The sequence below is a fragment of the Condylura cristata genome, unplaced genomic scaffold, assembly GCF_000260355.1.
Source record: "Condylura cristata isolate star-nosed mole 26May11 unplaced genomic scaffold, ConCri1.0 scaffold00012, whole genome shotgun sequence".
Taxonomy (NCBI): Eukaryota; Metazoa; Chordata; class Mammalia; order Eulipotyphla; family Talpidae; genus Condylura; species Condylura cristata.
Genome location: NW_004567113.1, coordinates 20,595,011 through 20,608,229, shown reverse-complemented (window position 1 = coordinate 20,608,229; position 13,219 = coordinate 20,595,011). Strand labels below are relative to the sequence as shown.

The following is a 13,219-nucleotide window of genomic DNA, read 5'->3' as shown; positions in this document are numbered from 1 at the left end:
CCAGAGACAGAGCGGGGAGCAGAACAGGCAGATCGATGAAGTACACTGCTGAGGGGAGCAGTGGGTGGGCCAGGAGAGGTCTGCCGTGCCATGTGGTCACCTCTGGGGCAGGGGATTGAACTCATGAGGAAGTGGCTTTAGCTTCTTAGTGCAGTGCTTTAACCTGCTGTACCACCAGGGAACCAGGGAGGGCCTCTGTTTACTTTTTTAAGGCCTTGTGGGAATTGTGGCAGGCCTCCCTGGCGGCGCAAGGGGTTAAGTCTCAGCACTATGAAAATATTCGCAGCCACTGCAGGTCCAGTTTGATCCCCTTTAAGGAGTTGACCCACATGGAACAGCAGACCTCTCCTGTCTCACCGGCTGCTCCCCTCAGCAGTGTATTTCAGTAGATCTGCCTGTTCTGCCCCCATTCTGTCTCTGGTGAATCCTTTTACTCCCCCTCCCAGCACCACTGGCCTGTACTCTAGCTCTTGTATGCATAAACAAATAAATCTCTCTATCTTTTCTCTCTCTTTTTTTTAAATGAACCTGTGGTGGTTCAGGGCTAAACTAGTTCAAACTGGCTTCAAGTGACATAGTAGAAGAAACAGATAGCATTATAAATGATGCTGATTTTTCATGATAAATGATGAATTCTGGGAGATCAATGTTATATAAATGAAAAAAAAAATGCCTCCTGTATATTTGTCCCTATTGTTTATATATTTTTTCATAGCAGGTGGAGACTCTATTAACTCAAAAGCCCCTGACACCAAAGTCCAGTGTTCACATCCATTTCTCAGTGTAGCCCACAGAAATAGATTTCCAGCCAATGATAGCCAGTTTGTTTTGTATATTCCCATAAAACTGCAACCAATAACTGCCCACTGTAAGTAAGTTGCTGTGGCAAAAAGGATCTCAAGAGGATGCTCTTGCCGTCAGAGCTCTCAGACCTGGAGTCTCCCTAGTCTGCTGCAGAGTGACACCACTTAGACACTGAAATCCCTGCTAGAATTCTCTCCCTAGGTGATATCTTGCCTTCTACTCCTTCCTCATGGTCGCCCTACTTGCAAATGTTCCAAGATGTCACCAGATAAAGCTGGTGTGTGCATTGCTAACTTAGGGCATGTCTTTCCCCTATATCAGCACCAAATTCTTTAGAATCTCTAAAACATCTTTAAGGTGCAAGATGTGAAAAAAGCCCCAACAACCCTAAATTTTATATCTAGAAAGATATCATTTAAGAATGAGGGTGAAATGAAGATGTTTTCAGAATTTCTTGCTAGAAGCATAACCACACTACAAGAAATGTTCATGTAAGTGCTTTATATTGAAAATAAATAATATGAGATGGATTTACAGGGAGGAATGAAGGGTAACAAAGACAGTAAACATGTGGTTATATATAAAAATCTTTTTTTCTTTTCATGTCTCTTAAAGATAATGGCTTGTCAGAGTTAAACATCATAATACTTAGTGGATACTGGATCTATAATAAAATACAAGGCAAAGCTGTACAAGAGCACAGACTGGCAAATCAATGAGATTATACAAACAAGCAACTCAATTGTCAATATTCAAGGTAAAGGTGCATTCAGATAAGTTAACTATAAAATCATGAACTAAACCAACTACATAGTGAACCTAGAATGCCACATACCAAAACAATAACAGGATCATGTAAAGGTCCATCGGTGTGAAGAGTTTCAATATCATCCTCGATGTTATAATCCCATTCCACACCAAGATCTATGAAGGTTCGAGACTTAGCTTCCTCTCCTTTGCCATTTAAAATATAATGGCCTGTAGCCTGGTTCTTAATAGCTAAAGGGAGGAAAACGAGTAACTGGCACACATTTCACTTTATCACATTACAGTTTTGAGGATCCTTAAGAAATCTACCCCTTTCCATAACTTAAAGACTAAGTTCATGAGCATCAAAGGAACAGTATAATTTCTGACATCACTACTATTCCCTTCACTGGGCATTCAAAATCTTCAAAAAGCATGTGTAACTTGTCAAAAACAGGCTAAAATGATTAATAGGAGAAGAAAATTGGCAAATATTTCCATTCAAAAACACTGTCATCAGAGATTAAGTTTCTAACTCACTCACTCTATACATTTCCTTAGAAAGTTGAGAATATTCCAAAAATAGATGCTTCTATAATAGTTGACTACTGTTTATTCAACAGCAACAGCTATGATTACAAAATTCAAGGTCATATCACCTACTTAGTATGGCTAGGGAAAGCTGGTTTCTGATGATAGATCTCTTAATATATTATAGATCCATTATAACTATAAAATGTTTTTTAAAGTTTTAAGTGTCATTAAGCATATAAGTTAGAAGACAAAATTTTATGTTATTAACATAATAAAAATGTGTAGCAAACATGCAATTTAAGTTAAATAACACTTGTTTCTTTGAGAATTTTAAACTGGTCTAAGGTAATGATATGAGATCAAGGATGAAAAATGAGAGATATTAATTACTGGAGAAAGAAATGTAGTCAGTGCTAAACTATTATGGAATCTAGTAGTGAATATAATTTAAATAATAAAAAAACATAACTCTGAAACATCATAAAACAATTCACTAAAGTGAAACATTAAAAAAGCAATTTATTATAAATTGTCATGAATTTGAAAGATAATACCTTAGTTTCAGAAAACTTAGTACTTTACTACATCAAGGAAAAAATGAAGGTTATGTGTATATACATATACATGAAATATAAGACCCTTTCAAGTTGTATTTCTATATGATCCTCTCAAAAAGGAGAAAAAGAATTTTCTAGAAATTATAAACAGCCATGCAAGTATATCTGCATGTGCCAGTCAGAAAGCTGACACATAGCAGATACAAGAAAAAATTTATTAGACTAGTGAAAAATGTATTAGACTGTGGTTGTTCCTCAGTCAAAGAAATTAAAATGCACTAAAAATAAGGAGAAGCATACAGTACTGCATAAAAGGAAATATCAGAACTAATTTGTCAACATAAAACTGGCAAATATTTCTGATATTATACCTTAACTTAGTGCATTTAGTAACTTATTTATTTTCCCAATCCCTAACATACAGAGTAATGCACAACAAATGCAAACTTGTCAAATATTTTCTTACACTTTTAATAGTGAACTCAATGCAGATTTTACCAAAAATTAAAGCTCTACTTTTAGATAGTCCTTGTTTTAAAGAGAGAAAAGTTGGGAGAAATGATCAGCAAAAACCACATAATAACTCATTTATATACAACTTTGAATTTTGTGTATCTATCTAAACATATATGTGTATAGATATGTACACATCTACATACGTCTACATGTACTTGTGATATAGACATATATATGTATATATGTGTGTGTATATATAATATATATAATATATATATATTTGATTTCTTTGACATATATATATATATATATTATATATGATTTCTTTGACATGTCCAAGCAGAGTCAGCAGACAGAAACACTTACCAAGAATATGAGGAGAAGCCTCGTCTTCTTGGATTAACACATGTCTAGCACCAGGGGGTATATCAAACATCTTAAGGTACCCTTTGCATGTGTAGTAAATATTGGAAGAAGCAAAGAAGAAAACAAAAGCAACAACCATGGTTAGTTGAGCATTATGTTCTTACTGCTTCTGCATGCAGAAGAGGGCACCCATAAACCGAAAGAAGCAGTTTCAGGAACTCACTTCAAAGCACTGTGAGCTCTTGTGGCATGTAGCATGAGAGTAGTGAAACTTTTTATTTAATTATAGGGGAGGAAAAAATTTAATCTGATTTCCAACTTATTAGTCATTTATCTTGTTTACTTAGAGATTGTGTCAACAATTCATGAAAGTACTACATTTTGTCCTTATTTGTGATTTTTTTTTTCTAAACCACCCCTTTAAAGCGGGGCCAATATTTGCTGTACTTAGTTGATGAACTTGAGATGTTTTATCTGTCTATGTGTATTTTAAAAATTCAAAGTGGTAAATGTAGAGAGCAAATCATGAAAAGAATGAAGTCTTTATATTTAAAAGCCTGCTTTATTTTTTAAAATTACAAAAGAGAAAAGTCAGTAGCTTTCATTTTCCTGGAGATCAGTAATTATTAATATGGCAATATTTTAAAATATATTTTGTAGATCTGACCAAACCATATGGAAACAATATGTAAGCTTGTGGTGTGTTGTATTCATATGCACCCCAAATGCAGTCCCCTAATCCAGAAGTAATAAAACCAGTATGCTCGGGGAGCTGTCTGGTCTTTTAAAACAAATACCAATCCTACTACAGTTAGTGTCATATATAAAATCTTTTTCATTATTATCATCTATCTAAAAGTTATCTTAGAATGTGACAGGATACTTTTGAATCATATGCAGTATGAATCATAAATGAATGTTTCTTCGATTAGAAAAAAAGGAAAATACTTTCAAATTTTCCAGAAAAAAAAGGGTATGGGGCAGGATAGTGAAATTATCAGAAAACTATCATAAACAAACAAATAAATGAATGAATAAATGAATAATAAAATATCTCCCAAAACTAAAAGTTCAAAAAAAAAATCAGCTAGACTTCAGAGAAACAAAGCCAAAAAGAAGAGTGAACAGGCCCCGAGGATCCCTTTGGGTCTCATTTGGGCTATCTGAGGGGGTATATTTGTTTTTCTCTTCACTTTTTTTCTTTTCTAAATTGTTTAATTCATGTAGATCTATCTATCTATCTCCTAATTATAAATCAGTAATAAGGCAAATAGAGAAATCAAGATCTTGTATCTTAGTTCCATCAAAAATTAATGAATATAGGAACATTATGCAACTGATACTCTACATTATAAAACATCCAATTCATTTGCTACAGGATGAATACAGACAGAAATTCAGTTATGTACACATCGTTGCTGCTGATAGCGTAAAACACAGTTTGTTATCATTTGCATATGGGCAGTTAATATCTACCACTAGGTCGACTTGCTCAACATTTTCACAACCTTTCTTAGCGTCTTCATGATATGGAGTGGTTGTTTTGGGATCAGAATTTGGGGCACCTGAGTCTGGGTCAAGTGCAATCCATGAAATAAACATGTTTGCCTGAGTGTACATGGCTGGAAATAACATGCTTAAGATGCAAGTACAGTGAAACAGCTTGATGCCATTTATGGATGCCCGTCTTTCTGCAGCTTGTTGCTACTTACCCAACACATTTTTAGCTTCCCTTGTTTCAGCAAGAGAAATATTACGAGCTCCTTTGGGTAAAGTGAAGGCGCCTCTTGTCTTCCCTTAAATAGAATGTCTTTAATTAGTGCATGTTTCATGTTTATCACAGTCTTGCTGTTTCATTGACTATACTATAGGCTATATATTTTATTAGGCAAAATGTAAACATCATTCTGTAATTTTATATGTTGAACTCAAAAATAAAGTGATAGCCAATAAAGTCTTAATAGTCAATGAAAGTAAGACTAAGCATGAATGAGAAATGATATAGGTGATTTGAAGTTGAATACTTGCAGATTTCATTTTCCAGCAACTTGAATTCTTTATGGCACCTCTTGCTTAAATGTTTCCCTGTTGGAAAAGGTTAATTAGTCTATTGAATGACTATCATGACAATATTAGTGCAAAGAAATGAGTGTTAAATTGTCTTTGAACAGTTTGAAGTGTATGATAGAGGAAAGTGTTCTAACCTTGATTTGCAGGTTTAGCATAATTTTTGAGATATCTGAAAAAAATTATCACTATTTTATATTACATATAATACAGAATGGGTAATTATGACAAAAACCTTTTTTTTTTTTTTAACATTAACTCACTCTGGAAATAAAACAAAATGAATTACTTTATACTTAAAACTTATAATATACAACTAATAAAGCCAGCACAGTAAATTAATTCACAGTAAGATGTAGAAAATTACACTTCACTCTTCTAGAATCATAATATAAATATAATTCAGTTTGTTTTATTAAAATAAAAGATCAGTCAAAAGTGGCAATATTTTAAAAAATAATTTTCAAAGTAAAAACAGTGAACCATTACACAGGTACAGCAAAAATATCAGAGTGGGAAATGCCTACAAAAAGCATACAGCTATACCCTGCCCTGAATAGATCGAAGAACAAAACGAATACATGTGGAATTAACTGGAGTTGGATAGCTGGGAAATAATGGGAGTAAACAGAACTAAGAGACTCAATTCATTTGGATAAAGATGAACGTTTTTATCCTTTATTTCCTTCTAGAAAGGAAAAATTACTGCCATGACAATGTACCCAAGTTGATCAAATCGTTCTTTGTTTTTGTTTTGTTTCATATCATTTCTATCATAAAAAGACACTATCAGGATGGTGTTTATTTTTAAGTACTATATTCCCATATATTTTTGCCCAACAAATGCTTATTAATATTTGAATATTTATTACAAACAATTATTTAGCAGTAAATGCTTGTATCTAAATCCTTTATGGAAATTCAAATGAATAATTATGAAGCTGCTAGTAATGTTCCGTATTATAGGCTACTTTTTTGTTCTACTTATTAAACTTTTTTTTGTCCTACTTATTGAACTAACAAGCACAGAAGTTCACATATGAGCAATGATACCTCAGGTTAATTTTTTATGGTGTCTCAATTTTAATATAAAATATCAAAGGCTATGTAAAACATAGCCCTTGTTTTATAGACTAATAAATAGAAAAAACTTGTTCACCTAAAATAAAAGATGGAAAACTAATCAAATATTTTAAGAGTTGTACTTTCAGTTTGGTGATTTTTTTTAACTTCCAATCTACTTATATGCAACAGAAAATTCAAAATAAGCATTCATTCTAACTATTAGGTCTAATGAACTTGATTAAAAACACAAGATAAAACCAACCAACTGAAGCAAACTACTATAATGACAATGGTTTAATTTGCTCTGTATATAAATTTAATAGACAGTTTCCCATCATGGATGTGATGGTATATGAATTGTCAAGCATGCTTATTTTGAGTAATTTTTAGAAGGTAATCTGAATAAAAATAAATCAGCAACTAATCATCGTATGTTTATAGAGAAAATTCTGTATTCCTAAAAGGTATCTCAAAAATACAAATGAGAGAGAAGTGGACTAATTCATGAGAAACTTTGTCTTACCAAGTTTCCTTGGTGTCCTGGTGAATGTCCCCTTTACAGTCCGACAATGGGAATTATCACCTCCACAGACTCCACACTTGTCTTCAACCTTGTTAGAACCGATTTCTTTATCACAGCCCACTTTCTGAGGAGAGAAGATTTAGCTGTGGCTAGTTTTATGTACCAAGTAGGGGTTAGCAGAATGAAAGCTAATGAACGTTCTGTCTGATTGTGAGCCCACCTTAGGGCTGTATCAAATTTGTACTCTAATTTTGAATACCACCATCTTTTAAAGAATTATTATAAAATCAAACAACCTGTACTCAAGGTTGAATTGTATTCTGGGTAATCCCCCCACACTCCCCCATCTAATGGACCCCATGACACAAAAGTCATCATCATCAAACACTGCTTACATACAGAAGCTGTAGCTGATGCAGATGAAAAATAATATCTACTTACTCCTTTTACTCATATTTTTAAAGATGAATAATAAAAGAATGAGTCATATATTAGTACAAGCTTTACCAGTTGATTGTGGATGTGAAATAAAACATCTCAGAGACGGTGGAAATTTTCACAGGGCCTTGAAGGAATAGTGTGGAAATATTTCAAAGAGACTGAGGGATTAAATAAAGTCTTGGACGTTGCAGGAACTGGGTTTAGGGACAATATTTAAACAAATGGAAAGTTGGTGTTTTATGACAGGGGAAGATTTGTAAAGTACAGGTCATGGAAAACCTGGAATATTAGGAAGAGTTTACGTTTTTACATTAATTTAATAGGGTACTACTAAAATTTCACTGAACTGGGGCAAGTCTGAATGTAAATCAGTGTGAGTAGTGGTACTCCACACAGCTCTACACTCTTATGTTTGGGATGTAAATGGGTAGAGTCACTAGTGACAGCACATAGATCTAATGCATTAGATACTGTGGGAGGTGAAAAATGAACACAAAGCAGATCCCATTTCAGGGAAATGTTGGTTTAGCTATGAAGCATCTGTATACTTGATATTCATTAATATACTTGATATTCATTAATATAAAAGTGAATTGTGCTGAAGTGAAAAAGAAACAGGAAAAAATAATGTATTTAGTTAGTAAAGATAATTCATATCAATTTAACTTGTGAATATAAATAAACTGCACTTTCAACAAAGATGAAATGGGGTAAAATCAGTTTTTGTCTTTACTAATTTTCAAGTGAAAAACCAGTTAAGGGAGCAAGAGAAAGCAGCTTCCATTGCCTTTTAAACAAAAGATAAAATATATTGACTTTTTTAAAAAAGACTTTTAATAGCAGATGGCTAGACTCTTCTTCTAATGTGCTTTTACAAATAAGCAAGTGCTAATATTATCTTTGAAAACAGGCAGATGAAAAAGATGAAACTTGCAAGTTGACCCTAGATCTGAAGCACATAGTAAGAGAGGAGAAGGGTCAAATGGCAGGGAAGAGCACAAGGGACTGTGCTGATGGCTCACAGGTGACGGTGGTGGGAAAACCATGAGGGGAAATAACATACTGTCCAAGATGAATGATGTAAGCAAATAAATAAAAATAAGAGAACTTATGTAGAAGAATGACAGTGAACGTAGAATTACATGACTCTACAGAAATACTTTTTGGGGACCAGCGGAACTCACCACACACTCTCCTCGCACACATATGCTGTAAGGGTCTTTGTACGAGCAGCGCGTTCCATCATGCACCAGCTGCTTCATGTAAGCGACGTCGCCACTCTCTTTGGATTGACAGTAAAGGTGGCATCTTTTCTTGGCTGTATAAGATGAAGGACTTGATCAGTTATATAAAATGGCAGATTTGAACAGCACTATTTACTTGTAAAATAGAAGTCAATGAAATAAAGAGTGGGAGAGCATTATATTGGACATATTTGTTTTAATTAGGTGACTGATTTGACAACTGGGACTCTGAGAAAAGGGACTATGAATAATTATACAGGGACAATAGGTGTAAGCCCCATTGTCAGGTCAGCCAGGTTGTATGGTAAGTCTAGACTTGACCGCAGATTTCCAATAATTCATAAATCAATTTAGTTTTTGATCCTTAGAGAGCTGTAAGAGTTTCTCCTTCATCTAACTCAATGAGCTACTATAGTTTTTTGACACTTTTAGGATCTCATTAGTTAAATTTAACATAAGTTATAGGATTCGTTTCACCAAAATAAAACAAAATAATGTGTTTCTTCTTAATACATTGTAACTTTAAATTCCTACATATATGCATTTCCCCTTAAAACAGCTTTTAAAGTAAACCCAACAGTATATTGTATCACATGATAGTCATGTAATTATTTTATTCACAAAGAAAATCTTTTCAAACAAAAAACTATTGGAATACACCTCTTTTTGAACATATTTAAATGAAAATTCAGGAGTAGGAAGTGGACACTAAAAGAATTTCAAAATGTATTTTCATAACTATGGTACTGTATAAAAGTAAAAGTTTGTGAAATGCCTTTTGTTATTAAATAAATAATGGTCTTTTTCTTATGCCTGACTCAGCTGTAAAAGAACTCTGCTATTCTGTAGTTATTCAGAAAGGGAAGCTCACATTATTCCAAGTGCTTTTCCTAGTAGAGGGTCTTTAGCTGCAGGAGGAAACTCAATGACTCGCTCAGGCATCAGCACTGGTGATGTTGGGGGGGTGGGGCGGCGGGGATTGCCAACAATATTCCATAATTCCCACATCTCTGGGAAAAGCAGTATGTTGCCTTTATCTTGGAAACTCAGGAGGACTTGCCCTCCTCAACCCCAAGTTTTCTAAGTTACCAAGTAGGGATCAGGAGTCCAGAGGGTTGGTGTTGACAAAACTTAAACCCTGCATAACCGTCCACATGGCAGGAAAGAGTGGGTCTACTCACACTCAGGATGTTCATATGGCAACCAGTGGTGTTTGGTGCTCTGGTATTCAAAGTGGGAGTTACGCTGTTGGCACTGCTGGGCTCTGAAGTCCTCAAAGTGCTTTTGGCATTCTTCTGTGTTACAAAGCTGGTACTCAAAATTAACACCAGGACAATCCTGACCACCATTGATGGGCCTAAAGAAATGACAACATTGAAAAAGGCCTTTTGGCTCTCTCCCAGCAGCTGAAGCCTGCAGACAGTGCTGCAGGGCAGAAAGCCAGCGCTTCTGAGCTGCCAGAACAAAGTGAATGAACTCATACTTGCAAATTTCAATCCCTTTCTAAAAGCACTATCCTCTCCCTGATGGGTGAAGGGACAGGAGAAGGGAGGTCTAAGTTCCATTTAAATCAGCTTTCCAGCAGTGAATTTTTTAAATGCATGGAGAAAGTCTCTGAAGAAATAAAAAAATATATATGTGATAGCAGAGAAATGACATTTTCTATCACATACAAAACATATAGATGCAACTCAGAGAAACTCTGATCTCTGACTAGCTTTCTTTATAAGTAAAATGCAACAATAATCCTATCTTCTTTAGAGTAACACTGAGGGATAAATGAGTTAACATTTCAAATCTTAGAAAAGAGCACTAATGGGACTTATTACTGTAATTGTTACTATTTTTGTTACTTTCTTTTAAAAAAAGTATTTATTTATGCATACAGAATTGGGGTACAGGCCAGAGGTACAGGGGCGGTCAGAAGATTCATGAGACAGTGTCGGCTGCGGCTCGCTTGCAGTGCCGTGCTTTAACCCGTTGTGCCCCCAGGGAGGGATTGTTTTTGTACTTCTAATACAACCACCATCTTTTCTTATAGAGATAGGTATGTGACACTCAATCTTCTTGGAAAAATTATGTTCAGTCACCTTGCTGCCACAGACAGAGAGAAAGGTGTGCTCACATGTGAAAACTCAAACGAGAATAGCTTAAGTTTTAATATTACTTTTGGGGTTTTTTCCTTTAGAAAAAGTTTTTGTGTTCAGTTTTTTGAACACACGATCAGGATTCAATAATTTTAATCTGGGTGAAGGAATGGATAACGTCTCCTGCCCTTCTTTCACCTTTCTCTGTTGCCCTGCTCTGAACTCAGTGTGCCCTGGGCTGTTGCTGCTCCCTCTGGGGCCTGACAACGGGTGCCCAGGCTCGAAGACCAAGTGATCTCCCTTTCTGCTCAGCTTCTGGCAGCCCTCAAGAGCAATTTCTGCAAAAATATCCTAACAGGAGCCTCTCACCTTCATCACCGCCTACTCTTCATAAGATTGAAAAATGGAGATTCCCACAAAATACACACTTAAGCCCTCAGTTTTCATGTTCTGTTACTTTATAGGCACTTTAGGAAACACAATATTAATGACATCATATTGAAGCATTTTTGGTTTGTCCAAGAAGAGCTAGAATCACAGGAGTTCTACTCACATTGGATTATTGCACTGGCGTGTTCTGAAACGAACACCAGTTCCGCAAGTCCGGGAACAGGAGCCAAACTTGGTCCATGATCCCCAGCTGCCATCTTGTTTTTGCTGATTGGCGTTCTTCCACATGCAGTGGCCCTTATAGCACCACTTAGGAGGATGACAGAAGACAAGGATGATAATCACGCATAAGCTAAAACTGAAGTTGTTACACAAGAGCCACCAATCGAAGGCAGTCAGTTCCCTTTTCTTTCCAGGTGAAATGCGTTTAACAGTAGATGGCTGGCAGTATTTCATATCATCCAGAAGCAGGAACAGCCTTATAAGAAGGGTCATTTCGACTTGCATTTTTAAGTATACAACTTTACATATAAAATTAAAATGAGTGCTACATTCACTCACACAAGTTTTTCAATGACCAGTGAGTATCAACTGTCATAATCGATCAGAATTATCTGAACACCCAGTGGCAATGCAGTTGCAGTTCTAACCTTGGTCCCTCGTTATCCATAGTGACAAGATTTTTCAAGGACAATATACTTCTCTGTAAAATAATCACATGACAGTATATGCCTGAACTTAGAAAACTGTGTAACAGAGCCAAAAAATATCTAAGTTTCAAAAACCTTTTACATACTTAAAAAAATTGTCATTAACAATGATTCTGAGAGATCAGTAGATCAGATATTTTATCTTTACCTTTTAGTTGAGGAGAATTAGGAAGTGGAAAGGCTCATGAATCATACCAGACCATGTGACCAGGGCATAATCAAATAAGGACTGCTTAATACCCTGATATCATAGAGACATTTAGCTTACAGTGTGCAGCACACAAGGTGCTCAATAGATGTTAATTGTTTTCCCTTTCAGCACTTCAGTTTGTTCTTTTTTTTTTTTAATTTATAACAGTTTACCTTTACATCATTTTGTGCCTCTCCCCATCTCAGTTATAATCCCAGTGGGCTTCCCATCACCAAATCATCTGTATGCCATGACCAGAGTCCCATGCACTTCCCTCCTCCTCCATTCTCCACTCTACCCCCATAAAATGTCCCTGGTATATAGTTGTTCATTGTTTTTGTTCCCCCCCGCCCTGGTCCTTTATACTCCTGCTATAAATAAAACCATCTGGTATTTTTCTTTTTCTTTCTGGCTTATTTCACTTTCCAGCTCCATCCATGTTGCTGCAAAAGGCATGAATTTATCTGTTTTGATTGCTGAGTAATATTCCATTGTGTATATGTACCACATCTTTTTAATCCAGTCATCTACTTTGGGCATTTGGGTTGATTCCATGTCTTTCCTATTGTAAATAACAGCTTGTTCTTTGTTTTTTTTTTAATACAACAGAGAATTAAAGTGTTTTTAAAACTCAACTTTGGTAAATCTGAACATAACAAATATATTTATGGAAGCTGAATGTTCAAGTTGATATGATAGGTTTTTCATAAAGCAAACACGAATCAATTTGTTATTGCTCTTTTTTTAGCCAAAGTTTATAACAGTGAAATTTCCAAATCAATACACTGTGTGCAACAGTTTAGCACAGTGTCTAACAAAGCTTAAACATAAATAACAGGCAGATTTTATTATTATTATGCATTTATAATTTGCATAGCAAATACAATTTACACATATTTCAAATAGAGCTCTAAATTAGAGAACTAAAAACTATATAAATCTTTCTTGCCAGTTTTTGCTTCTGTCTACAATATCTTATTTCCAAGCTAGTCAAGGCTCTTCATCTTGAGTTCTTAACGTGCCTTTGTTTTGGTTTTG

The 13,219-nt window shown here is 35.1% G+C and overlaps 1 protein-coding gene across 1 annotated transcript in view; it reads right to left on the bottom strand.

The window, feature by feature from the left end:
* The window catches only part of ADAMTS3 (ADAM metallopeptidase with thrombospondin type 1 motif, 3), a 222,508-nt gene that overhangs the window by 16,637 nt on the left and 192,652 nt on the right, over positions 1–13,219 (bottom strand). Inside the window, exons 12-17 of the mRNA XM_004681225.2 lie at positions 11,445–11,590; positions 9,986–10,161; positions 8,745–8,878; positions 7,120–7,243; positions 3,465–3,545; positions 1,640–1,803 (exon numbers count right to left, since the gene is read on the bottom strand). Of these exons, the coding sequence (XP_004681282.1) occupies positions 1,640–1,803; positions 3,465–3,545; positions 7,120–7,243; positions 8,745–8,878; positions 9,986–10,161; positions 11,445–11,590 (825 nt within the window). The remainder of the gene's footprint in view (positions 1–1,639; positions 1,804–3,464; positions 3,546–7,119; positions 7,244–8,744; positions 8,879–9,985; positions 10,162–11,444; positions 11,591–13,219) is intronic.